The 14,322-nt window shown below is 34.2% G+C and overlaps 2 protein-coding genes across 2 annotated transcripts in view; both read right to left on the minus strand.

Annotated features, from left to right (window-relative positions):
* Window positions 1-151: 151 nt before the first annotated feature.
* TRIADDRAFT_54443 (uncharacterized protein) lies at window positions 152-8,282 on the minus strand (the record flags this gene model as incomplete). The annotated part of the gene is made up of 8 exons (XM_002110931.1): window positions 152-4,771; window positions 4,874-5,001; window positions 5,175-5,315; window positions 5,820-5,936; window positions 6,060-6,395; window positions 6,517-6,630; window positions 7,199-7,235; window positions 8,241-8,282. 8 exons carry the CDS (start codon window positions 8,280-8,282, stop codon window positions 152-154), a joined length of 5,535 nt encoding a protein of 1,844 aa, XP_002110967.1.
* Window positions 8,283-12,625: 4,343 nt separating this feature from the next.
* The window catches only part of TRIADDRAFT_22336 (uncharacterized protein), a gene marked incomplete at both ends in the record, with an annotated part of 4,264 nt that continues 2,567 nt past the window's right edge, over window positions 12,626-14,322 (minus strand). Inside the window, one exon of the mRNA XM_002110932.1 lies at window positions 12,626-14,107. Coding sequence (XP_002110968.1) covers window positions 12,626-14,107 — 1,482 coding nt within the window. The remainder of the gene's footprint in view (window positions 14,108-14,322) is intronic.

Genomic DNA, 14,322 nt, shown 5'->3' on the forward strand with positions numbered 1-14,322 from the left:
TCTTTCTTGAAGGATAGATAGGTATAGAATAGCTTAAAATTTACATTTACTTTGAAAACTAGCTTTAAGATCGTTTGAACTTGTTTGGCATCATGAAGGTAATAGAAAAAACGGATATTGCATTATTATTATTATTGCCAAGAAAAAGTTATTATTCAAGAAGTTGGCTATCAGCTCGATCTTTTTTTCTACGACGGCGGCCAAAACAGCACACAAGAATTATGATAATGAGAACGACTGCTCCGACCGATCCTATCGATGCACTTACAATAGCAGTTAAGGCTACTTTACTTGTTTTCTTGGCACATATATCACCTATAAATCCTTCAACACAAATGCATTGACGAGCGCTCAATTCTTGTATGCATGTACCTCCGTTAAGGCAATAATCATTGGTGCATGCAAAGTAGCATCCTTTATAAGGATCGCCGTGATAACCTACTGGACAGTAACAACTATAGGATCCTTTAGTATTAGTGCATGTTGCATTACCACCGCAGGGTACTTTAGTGATACATTCGTTAATATCGATACAATTTGAACCTGTGTAGCCTGCTAGACATTTACACGAGTATGAGCCATGCAAATTAACACATGTCTGATTTGAGGCGCACAAGTTATCATCACGACTTGCACATTCATTGTAATCTCGAATATTTACTTCTTCAATCTCTTTTCTATCAATTGTTGTATTACTACCGGAGATCGATTTGGTTAACTGGCCTAAGTCAATATTTTTTCCATTATGATCGAATACGACTGAAAATTCGACAACAATTCGAGTATTGGTATTTCCTGAGGTAAAGCTTGTAATTGTAACACGCTTAAAGCTCATTTTTGTCATGCTAAGTGAGTTAAATTTGTCTTCTAGTGCTTTTATAACTAATGCCGATAACGTTAGATGCTCGTTACTATTAAGAATCGCAAGTCCTGGTTTAAATTGATCAATAATCTTGAATGTTCCCAGAAAGACTTGACCAGGTTGACAATGTGAATCAGATTTGTATTGATCTACTGCCAACTGATCATTGCTGCTATAGTAACCTAACCTGCAAATACAGTAGTAACCAGTGTCAGTGGATGCGCACGTTGCTTTTTTGCCACAGCTGCGATTTTGACTGCAGTATGTGCTTTTTGTGCATTTATTTCCATTTCCATAATAACCCGATCGACAACGACAGGTATATGATCCACGTGTATTTTGGCAATCTGCATTAGTATCGCATTTGTTTTGATTATTTAAGCATTCGTTAATGTCTGTGCAGGAAGTTGTTCCATCACCAGAAAATCCAGTTTGACATTTGCATTGATAAGATCCATTGTTATTGATACATGCCCCGTCGATTGCGCAATGAAATAGATTGGAGTTGCATTCATCAATATCGAAGCAATTAAAACCGCTGCCAGTGTAGCCTGTTTTACACTTGCAAGTATACGATCCATCATTATTAGTACATGTAGCTTGTGCTGAACAACTATGCTTATTCAATGAACATTCGTCAATATCTTGGCATGTCAGACCATCACCTTTATATCCTGCTTTACATTGACAACCATATGATCCTTTAGTATTATAGCAATTAGCGTGAGCTGAGCAATTGTGTTTATGTTGAGTGGATGTACTCGTACATTCGTTAACGTCATTGCATGTTATGCCGTATCCTTGATAACCGGTTTTACAGATACATTGATAAGATCCATCTATGTTAATGCAGTTTGCATTTATATTGCACAAGTTATCTGCTGTACATTCGTTAATATCTCGACATGTTCGACCATCTTGGCTTAATTTAAAACCAGATCTACATGAACACGATTGCAATCCGTTTATCATGGTGCAAGTATGTGTACAGTTATTGACACTAGCGCACTGACTAAGCGGGGTGCATGTAAGACCGTCATCGCTCAATTTAAAACCTTGGCCACATTGACAACGATAGGAACCTTGCGTATTAACACATTTTTGATCGCATTGATTAGCTTGTGGCCGCAAGCATTCATTTATATCAACACAAGTGTGGTAATGACTGCTGATTTCATAGCCTGGATAACACGAGCATTTATAACTGCCTGGAGTATTCTGGCATATTTGATTACATTGGCCGTTATTTATTTTACATTCGTTGATTTCAGTACAATTTCTTCCGTCACCTAGGTAGCCAGACTTACAAATGCAATCATATGAACCTGGTTGATTAATACAGATAGCATCATCACTGCAATTATGAGATCCTATAGCACATTCATCAATATCCAGACATCCTCTATTGTCGCTCTCTAACATGTATCCAGATTGACATTCACAAGTATAAGTTCCTTCTTCATTTATACATGTTTGATTACATTGATGTGTACCATATTCACATTCATCGTAGTCATGACACTTTAAACCATCGCCAGTATATCCTGAAGGGCAATCACCACATTGATAGCCAGATAATGGGACAATATTATCTATACAAGTAACATTGTCAAAGCAAGGTTGATCAGAGCAAGCATCATAATCTTGTGTACAATTATCCCCAGTCCATGCTGAATCACATACACACTCGACGACGTCGATGTTATTAATACGTGCCGTCTCTACTGTATAATCGCAAGTTCCGTTATTTGGGCAGTAGCATAGGATAATTTGTGGTGTAAATTCACTTCTTGCACCTTTTGAGTCTGTAGCTACGAACTTGAATGAAATATTTTGGTAATTCGAAACATTCCATGTGAATGTATAAGCAACTGTATCGAAGTAAGAGTTGTCAGGAGCATCGATAATTTGAACTGTAAGTATATCATCTTGATTCTTATCAGTTACGTTAAATCGAGTATGAAATATTTGCCCATACGTAACATTAAACGTTGTCAATCCAGAAATATCAGGTGGAAAGTTCTCTAATAGTTGGCTTGTTTCTTTATAGATTTCCGATGTATCTTTACTCCTAACAGCAGCTTCAAGATTCATAGTTAGGCCAGCATCAAATAGACAGTCACTATTATTTTTGCACCGCATAACCGATAGATCATAGAAATCCATCTTATCCGTAAATAACTCTGTGATATTATCAACTAACACAGGTATAAAGCTTAAGTTTCTATAATTTTTAGCAGTTTTCCCACTTGGATAAGTAAATAAAGAGTCACTAGCGTTAATCATCCACAACTGGCCAAAGTCATAGAATATCTGCGAACTATTCGATTTAATATCCAGGAAAGACCCATCTGGTCGTTTAAAATCATCAATAGTATTGTCATTCCATGTGCCTAATAGCCCTGAAGTCTTACCTTTAATTTCATCCGGTGCATTGAAGGCAATCGTCAGCATTTGTGTCAACAATGTTACCTCTAGAGATATTCCAGACGAAAAGATGGCTGCAACAGATATCGTCGATGTCTTTGCTAAATCAACATTATTAAATTCACGCGTCTCATTATTTGACATACTATGCATGCTGAAGGATCTAGTTCTATTAACTAAAATATTGATTCCATTAAGCGTTGAATTAAGAGTAAATTGCACAGTATCAGCACCAGCTGAAATAGTAGCGAATCCAGATAATACCGTAGCAGGTGCTGAGACGTTACCGTTGTTTAAAGCTTGCATAGTGCGTCCTTGCAGGATAAAAGAGCGATCATCAGTTTGCAATAAAACGTATTCTCCAAGCCCATTAAAGGTATATTGATTACCATCTAATGTTCTAATATGTGGATCTCCCCAGAACCAGGCTCTTCTCGGTGGTCGATATCCTGAACAACGATTAATTGGCCTCTTAATGGCGTAGAGATTACACATACTTGATTGGACGCAGCAGTCTCTGTACGCAATTTTGTTAGCATTTTGCAATACATGATCTCGGAAAATGAATGAACTTCCGTATGGATAAGTAGTTAATAGTGAACCTAAAGAATTTTGTCGTGTTGAATAACAACATTGTTGATAGATACGTTCGCCGTTACTTGCTCTTGTTGGAAAAGTTGATCTTGCGCAAAATGTATCAAAATTAAATCGGAATCGCCTATCACGAATAGCCTGCATGCTAGAGCAAGGGCAATGTCGATTCCTTAACGCTCTAAGATAAATTATTGGATCTGCTTCATTAGCGTACCAATTTTGACATCGATCAGCATAGTTAATTCGGTCGCTTGCTGGATCATCTACGCGAAACATCCATCGTCCTTTCTTACCATAGTTACCCACGATACTGTCAATTTTTAACAGTTCTTTCGTGTTGGAATTTGGTAGTTCATAAGCATATTTTGTAACTGATGCCACTTGGCTAGCGAAACCAGCTCGTGGGCGAATATGACCAAAACGTTGCCACCAGTTCATGCCTTTATCATCGTAAATAAAGGAAGCGAATAAATTGACACCATTAGAAATCAAAACTAATTGAAACGTATTAGTGACGTCATATTTAGCAGTAGTTTTAGAAGGGAAAGGGATAACTTTGTGCCAAGTAATGATTGTAACTAATGATGCATGGAAATTAGAGACGGTGCGATTAAATAGCCCATAGAGATTAGATGTATTTGGATTGTTATTAACGTAGTTTTGAAAAGCACTGACATCATTGGTTGCATTTCGTAATATGGCTGTGGTCAAACTAGAAGGACTAAGAGATGAATATTGATTAATATATATTCTAGCAGTACTAGATTGACGAGCATCAGCATCTGCATAGAATGGCGCTATAAGAGGTGGATATTTCTCCGAGGTGAATGGTCGATTTGGCCTGCCGCTGTACCTCTTAACAAAGGAGATAAATCCGTTCATGGAGACCTAATGGTGTAATTTCATCATAATAGCCTTTAAATTCAGCTAAAGTCAACTATTTGATAGTTTCTACTCGAAAATTTTACAAATAACTGAAGAAACACTTACGTAAACTTTCCTGTAAAATGCATTGGTAAATTGAATCGGTGATCGCAAGTAAATACGATATTGTCGGTCATCTACTCTACCAACAGAAATATCGCCATACTGCGGTCCATAGGGATAAAGTCTTAACTCTAGATACGGATCAAATTTTTACGGTAATCTATTAATAGTTCTACTAGAAAATTATCCTTCTTTGCAGCAACAACTGCTTGTTATCGATCAAACTGACAATGGTTTAAAGTTAAGATAGAAAAATAAAGAATTGCTTAAATTGAAACGATTACTGACAAATATTCATAACTACCTTTACATGAGAGTCCATTTCCGATGTATCCTGGCTTGCAAGTGCATGAATAGGAAACATTATTACTGTTGATATGGCATACAGCATTTCTGTCGCATCGATAGCATGGTAGTTTCGTTTCATCAGGTTTGTCATCTGAACCTGCATATTTGATTCATTGATTACATTTGTTAGTATAGTATAAGGTATCAGAACTACTGTAATGGGTACGTTAGCTTAGTTTACTTGCACTTCATATAAACAAATTTTTATTTGTAACCGCTGATAGTGGTACACATTTCAGATGGTCTTACTTGCTCATGACTCATCTTGGCATCATCATACTATACTTTTATGAATATTGAAACTGAACTTCTTAAATGTAATAGAATATCAAATCGCTATTCATTTTAGATAAAATATACTCGTATATTGTAGAGAGATAGCAAAGTTAAACACTTTTATATATCATTAGCATTTATGAAGGCATCATGATGTAAATTAAGTGTGCTGATCAAACTTTAGTGAGTTAATCATAGATAGCATGATTAAATAGATTAGATTACAGAATTGATCATTTTAGTTTTAGAAGCAATATGAAAAGATGCAACTATAGCACATGTTGTAATGCATTAATTTTGTTTTAACGAATGTTCCTTATCGCACCTTCTCTAGTTTCACACTGATGTCCTTTCCATCCAGAATTGCATTCACAAGTATATCCAGAATTGAGTCTACTGATGCATAAGCCATTGATACAAGGGATAGATGAGCAGCTATCAACTAGGTGTTGCAAAAGAATCGGTTTGTGAATATATCGAGAGCCAATCATATATTATTTTGTTTTGAAAAATAAAATGAAATTATATAGAATTAATTTGCCGATTTAGAATTCAATGCACTCACCAGCGCATTGAACTCCAGCATAATTGTTAGAATAGCTGTCGCAATTTCCGATACTTCCCCAGTTTAAATTGGAACAGCGAGAAAGTGAGCATTCATTGCCTCGACATCCAATATTTTTTAACCAAAGTGGAGTAATCTCTGTTGTGGTAAAGTTAGAACAACAATATATTTTGACGGCTAAATCGAATCCTAATTGACGACAAACGACCCTTGCGCTTTGAAAATTCCAGTCATAGCCGCAAATTCCTCCCCATCTACCATTGTAGTATACTTGTACGTTTCCATTAGTCGAATTGCGTCCATCAACTAATCGAACATCTCCATTATTCACTAGGCCTACAATGTTAAAGCAGATATCTGTAACTTTTTGTATGTTGTGGCAAATCGAATCGTTAGTAACTATATAAGTTTTATCTATCCCAGATTATGATGGTTTTTGATATGAAAGAAAATCTACCTAATGAGCAGTGTGATCCAAAATAGCCCTGAGAACATCTACAAGAATAAGCTCCTATACCATTAATACATGTAGCATTATTTGGGCATGGATTTGAATCACATTCTTGACCAGCTAAAATTGAAATAAAAAACAATATTTTATGCTGTATTGCAGGGATTTTAATCAAATTTTAACTTAAATTATCCTCACCCGCCATGGTATAAAGAGTGCTGAATATTAGTAACGAAAATTTTTTTAAACTTAACCGATATGACCTTAATCAGATAGACTAGTGCCTGCTATATCTGAAGATTTTAACAGACGAAAATTTACTCACTATTTCAGATTAATAAGTAAGAACAGCCAATCATTTACTTCTGTTATTAATACGCTAATAAAATTATTTTAAATAGGATGGATGAACTTTTAGCGATATGCTTCCCTTCACGATAGGTAAATCTGCTTAGATTAGTGGGTGTAAGTTTTTTATTATTGAAGTCTTTTATCGTAGAATGGAATGTATAAAACTAATGATCTAAGTTACAATAAAATTTAGATGAAATATGATTTACGATGAATTTAGGCCTTTACAATATTAATAAGTTTTAGTTTACTAGTTATCACTATCAAAGATTTTATAAGAAGAGTAGTTCCTTTAGATATGTATCATAATAAATACTAGAAGTAATAATGTACATACCGAGCGTCTGCCTTAACAGCTGGAAATATATGACGATCTATGACGAAGGTAGAAATATAGTTTAAAAAGTGATGATGAATCTATTTAATTATCTTTTAATACGTCATGCTCAGTAAAATAACATGACGTTAATTGGTGATAAATTTATTTATTAGTTACTCACGCTAATGCTAGCTATGATTTTATTTCGTTTAATAATCTATTTTAGATTAGTACCGACCTACACCTCTTTATAAAACGTTTACGTTTAAAATTTGATCTTCCGATAGTTTGCAATTTTAAGGCAATTATCTTGGACTTTACACGGGGATGATAAAATAGATGAAAATTGGCTGCAGTCTTAACAATTATTCTAAAATGTGCTTCACGTAACGAATTTTGGGGTTTAAATAGATAAATTATAGTTTTCTTTATGATACTGTTTTTTTGTGCACGGTATTCTTCACAAATTTAGAATTAAAAGGATGATACTCTGATACCGTAATGCTTTCTTACATGATAATTATTATCTATATTTACTACTAAATTTTATTTCACGCAATATCTATGTGTTAAAGTTCTATTAAACAATTATCTCAGATTACAGCATTATTGATGGAGCTCAATGGATTGAAATTTAGCCAGATGATAGATTTCAGATATATACTAGCGTCCATCGGGATTCGTAGTCTGGTAGGGTTATGAGTTATCAATTCCCTGAAGTTTAATTAAATGTTAGATATTTTCTCTTACGTTATAGTATCTTTGCAACTAGAGCAACTGAATCGAGATAAAACTCTTGTCTACACAATTTCATATATTGAAAATGTAGGATTTCAGTTCGTATCAACTAAGTGAAGAACAATAATCCGTTCCTATTTAGTAGTTAAGTTTAGAATGATTTATCAAAAAAACTGAGTTTTTTTGTTAGCTTTAGAGTTAAAAAAAACGGCATATACCATAACAAAATTGTACTCTTAATATTTAAAACTGATATTCAAAGTAGAATTTTTAACGACCTTTTTGAAAATAGAATATCGTTCTTTTATTTAAATAGACTTACTATGATTGCTGTAATCAGTAATTGATTTACCACCTTCGCCATTCCTAGGTTGCGATCATAATCTATCTTTTGACGTGTCTGAAGTTAAAGGTGAATTTAGTTTTCGCTAACCTTCTTTTGTAGTTAATCTGAGGCTTCAAGTATACCAATAATTCTTCTCAGTCCTTGCCCGCTGGTTTCTCAGTAGAATTAATTTTCACTTCGAGGCTCATTATATCAGCAATTATTGTCTTAGTAGATTACGTTAGCTTGCACTATAATAACTAGTTGAATTGTTATAGATATTACATTGTTCTGCTTAGATTTTACAGTCATAGTTATTTAACTGTATAATATTCATGATGGGCAGCTAGGTGCCGCAAGAAAGAAAGCATCGAGGTCAGGCTCTATACGGAGCTCGATTTAGTCTTACGAAAATTAAGATAAATTAAGCCTTATTAATTATAAAATCAGGATCTCTGCGTTATTTATGGCAACTAAACTTCAGAGCTAAATAGCTTATGACTAACATGTACTCTTACAATTTTGTGTCTGCTTTTATAGAGATGATATAAGTTAGTTTACTGTTGTGTATCATGTTATTATATCGCTTGAACTAGCGATTGTTAAAATATTTGTTGCGCTACCCTATTTGTTTTCTGACAATGTTAACGAAAATTTCATGTCTGGCGACGCTTTCTTCGACAAATTCTAAAAGTTGCCTATAGCAATATGGTTTTGGACGACTTTTATATAAGTATGTTGGCAGCTATGAGGATCATCAGGTTGATTTTATGAACATATTGTTAGTCTAGACTTATTTTAGCTATTTCATACTTCCTGTTCACAATAGTTACAATAATAAACGTATGTATTGAATGCAATCCTTAAACAATGGCCAAGGTCACGAAACTGAGTCTAATATTGTGCCTCAAAGTAGGCGGTCTTACCATTACTAACAATAAAAATATAATGAGTATTAATTTCTATTAGTGATGGTGATAGTTTATGATAACGCACATCATCATTTTATGAACGTGTACGGGAAGAATATGAGTAATATATATCACAGCAGCCAATGCCACTTCTATGCATACACACTTTGATTCAATATTTATATTCCAATATTTTATTTACTTATATTCGAAAGAGAGAGAGCAAATAACTTATTGAAATCTATGGGCCTAGCGGTATTTATACAGCTTAATACGACTATCATTAAACCCCTCGTTCTATGAAAGGGCGCGTGGGATAGATAAATATAGCGCGGTACTTGCAGTTGCTATGTATTTTGAAGGAAGAGGATACGGTGAAGTTGGTGACACTTTTTAACTAGATAGCATACCATACTTGGCTATTTTATGTACTCTACGTCTATTACAAGAAAGGCAAATTAAGTGATTAATGATGTTTCTATTTAAGCAGTTCGAGTCAACAATATGCATATTCTACTCATTTAGAAAAACAAATTTATCACAAAATGTTAGCTTTGCTTCGGTTGATTTAAGATATATTTGATACATCGTGGTTTTGGACTACCGATATGTTAGATAATTAGAAATTTTTCTGGCGTTAAAACATTCCTGTGAAAATTGCTATTTGATTTGGTGACGATCGTTAGCAAATGGCTTGAAATTTGAACCATTGCTATTAAATACTCGGCAATGTTTCAATTAGATTGACAGATACATACCGGTAGCATCTTACTGGTATTTTCGTAGTTATTATTAATAAATGAATAGATACTGACAAAAAATTAGAAATTAAGTCTAAATTAATGACAGTGTCCTTAGCTGCATCAACTGTAATCATTAATTAGTTGACGATACATGTTATCTTCCAGTACTATGACAAGTATTTAAAGTAGAAACAAGTTTTACGCCGAGAACCTTCAAAATGCAGAGGATTATATCCCTTTATAATGGCTATAGTTCATGTAGCTGTTTAGCAATTAACTTTCGCAAAATAAAGCGCCAATATTATATGCATAAGATACAATGCATCACTTAATATTTTTGTGTTCTGCAGCCCTAACTCTAATAATCTGACTAATTCCAAGCTGGATAAAGTCATACACTCACGAATGTGTTACATTCTATAAACACTATCGGCATATGTTATTATTATAGGACTATATAGCGCTTACAGGTGTTTATTGATCGAACGGAAATTAATTCCTTACTCCATAATAGAGTTAACAGTAACTTGCCAGGTTACAATAATGGCATATGCCGAGTGACACGTAATGTAGTTTATAGGGAAGCTTTACATTGAATTAGTGATTATAATACTATACTTAGGATAAAGCGTCTAGGCAAATATCATTTATATAACACATTTTGCAGCCACAAAAATGTAATGCTTTAATTCCGAACGTAAAGTAAATAAATTTCATTGCATTATGAATTTGTGATATGTAAGGGAGTAATTGCCATATTACTTTTATTGTTCCTTTGCAATACATCAATAATATTCTAATCAGCATTATAGAGTAATCGGATGTTAATGAAATGTTGTCAAATTATGCAAAGTAAACTTGCAAATGAGTGTTCAATCATAATATTACTACTCAGCAATGGTTAATATAATTTTAATCTGTCCAGTAGCATTATTCTTCACATTAGGATATGTAGAGCAGATATTATAATTGCCGAATTATTATTAAAGACTGTAATAAGGTTTCATCCGTGAATGCATTATTGAAAAGTAGTATTCTAGAAGCATAGTTGTGAATATACTGTAGTGCCCGGCTATTACCGGGATATATATAATGTCGAATGGTAATAATAACTATTAATTATTAACAAATGGGTACGTTATCAAATGCCCGTAGACCTGTCAGAGGTTCGGTTCGGTTCAGAAGGAACCGATGTATGTCGATGTGAACTGTGGTTCGTCGGTTCAGTTCTACTACAATTAAGTAAATAAACAAATTGTTACATAATAGTAAAATTTTAACGATGATAATTTTGGAATGGCTATTAATTAGGTATTGAAGAATTATTTGCATGGGTGCTCTCGCCTTGCTTAAAGTATGTAATAACTTTATCGCTAACGCCGTAATTCATGATATTATCTATTCGTAATGACTTCAGTCCAGCTTCAACGTAGTTATTGGAACTCACTGGCAGTGGCTGGCTATCTATGAAGGAGATATTTACTTGATTGTGTGTTTTCTTCTTAAATTGTTCGTTCTGCATGTAACCTAAAAGAAGTAAAGCTGCGAAGATGATTACTACACCAATAGATCCCACAGCGATACCAATAACTGCTCCCTGAGGAAGTCCAATATTAATATGAATATCACATCTTGTCCCAGTATAAGCCTTATCGCAAGTACACGAAAGTTGATTGTTTTTGTACATACAGGTTCCGCCATTTTGACAATAATCTACGTTACAGGCTATACTACAGCCTGTAACTGAATATGGATCGCCTTGATATCCTACTTGACAAGTACATGTATAAGATCCTGCTGTATTCGAACATATAGTGTTATTTCTACATGGTCGTGATATAGTACATTCATCAATATCGACACAACTAAAACCGGTATAACCTGTCTTACATTGACAAGTATAGGTACCAGGTAAATTAATACACTTTTGGTTATTATTACATGTGTTATCTATTGCTCTAGCGCACTCATTGAAATCAGTAACTGTTACATTTTGTATCGATTGTCCTTGGATAGTTAAATTGCTAGTAGAGAGGACATTAATTAACTCGCTTTCATTAATATTAGAGTTTTGTTTAAAAACTGTATAATATTGTGTAATGATACTACCTACTTTGAAACCTGTAACAACTACACGTTCAAAGCTATTTTTCGTAGTAGAAGATGAATTAAATGTTGCTGTGAGAGCAGTTACGACTTTTTGTTTAAGTGTTTGATATGTCGTCGTGTTAGGATTATTTAGTTGTTGATCGAAAGTACCGGCGAGTTTAAGACTACCGTTAAAGATATCTCCACGTTGACAATGAGTATCTGATTGAAGTCGTGTTTCAGATAATACACTATTAGAATAATATCCGATCTTACAGCTGCAATAGTTATTATTATTGTATATGAGACAGCTTGCTTTGGTATCGCAGTTATTATTTCCATAGCAGGTAACAATCGGAGTACAAGAGATACCATTTCCGTAATAGCCAGATTTACAACGACAACGGAATGATCCAAGAGTATTAATACATTGAGCATTAGTGTGACAGTTATCTAGATTATATGAACATTCGTCTATATCTGTACAAGATATTAATCCGTTTCCAGAGAATCCAGTATTACATAGACAGTCGTACGATCCGTTCGTATTAACGCAGTTCGAGTTATTACTACACATGTTAAGGTTATTAGTAATACATTCATCGATATCTTGACAAGCGATGCCGTTACCTTTGTAACCGTTATTACAAGTACACATATACGATCCAATAGTGTTATTACAGTTTGCGTAGATATAACAGTTGTAAGTTTCTGATGTACACTCGTTAATATCGTTGCAAGATATTCCGTTACCCGAAAATCCTATGTTGCATTGACAAGTATAAGATCCGATCGTGTTATTACAATAAGCGTGGATTGAATATCGATGTACTTCTGATAGACATTCATCGACATCGTTACACGTTCTACCATCGCCTACATATCCGTTATTACATTGGCACGTATAAGATCCGACTGAATTAATACATTGAGCGTTAGTGTGACAGTTATCTAGATTATATGAACATTCGTCTATATCTGTACAAGATATTAATCCGTTTCCAGAGAATCCAGTATTACATAGACAGTCGTACGATCCGTTCGTATTAACGCAGTTCGAGTTATTACTACACATGTTAAGGTTATTAGTAATACATTCATCGATATCTTGACAAGCGATGCCGTTACCTTTGTAACCGTTATTACAAGTACACATATACGATCTAACAGTGTTATTACAGTTTGCGTAGATAGAACAGCTGTAAGTTTCTGATGTACACTCGTTAATATCGTTGCAAGATATTCCGTTACCCGAAAATCCTATGTTGCATTGACAAGTATAAGATCCGATCGTGTTATTACAATAAGCGTGGATTGAACATCGATGTACTTCTGATAGACATTCATCGACATCGTTACACGTTCTACCATCGCCTACATATCCGTTATTACATTGGCACGTATAAGATCCGGCTGTATTATTACAATTAGCGTTAGGATCGCATTGATTTATTGTAGAGCATTCGTTGACGTCTTGGCATGTAAATCCGTTTCCAGAATAACCAATATGACATATACAAGTATAAGACCCATTATTGTTATAGCAATCGGCATTAACGAAACATGAATGAGTTTCTGATGTGCATTCGTTATTATCTGTACATGTAATTCCATCGCCTGTGTATCCTTGCGTACAATGACACGTGTATGAGCCTTTAGTATTTATACAGTTAGCATTATTACTACATTGTTTGATCGATAAACATTCATTAATATCAATACATGTAAATCCGTTTCCGCTATATCCTGTCTTGCATGTACATCGATATGATCCGTGATTATTAATACAATCGGCGTTAATAGAACAAACATGACTGCCCGATGAGCATTCATTGTTATCAGTACATATTGTTCCATTACCTGTATAACCTTGTTTACATTGACATGTATATGAACCATCAGTATTTATGCAATTAGCGTTACTATTGCAATAACTACTTATTGAACATTCGTTAATATCTTGACATGTAGATCCATTACCAGTATAGCCCATCTTGCATGTACAAGAATATGAACCGTTGTTATTGTAGCAATTAGCATCACTAGAGCAGGTATGATTACCTACTGAGCATTCATTGATATCTATGCAAGTTGTTCCATTACCCGTATAGCCTGTCTTACACTGGCAAGAGTATACTCCAAGCGAATTGACACAATCTGCATGAGAATTATCGTAAAAATTTGAGTATGAGAAAGTATCCCAATAGTGTATAAAAGTATACATGACGGAACAATTTTAATTTAATTAATCAAATAGTGAATTTATATTCAGTAATAGATTCACACTAGTTATACTTGGCGTATTGTTATTACTTTAATACTCTTGATAACCGTAAT

Source organism: Trichoplax adhaerens, genomic scaffold (assembly GCF_000150275.1).
Source record: "Trichoplax adhaerens TRIADscaffold_3 genomic scaffold, whole genome shotgun sequence".
NCBI lineage: Eukaryota > Metazoa > Placozoa > Uniplacotomia > Trichoplacea > Trichoplacidae > Trichoplax > Trichoplax adhaerens.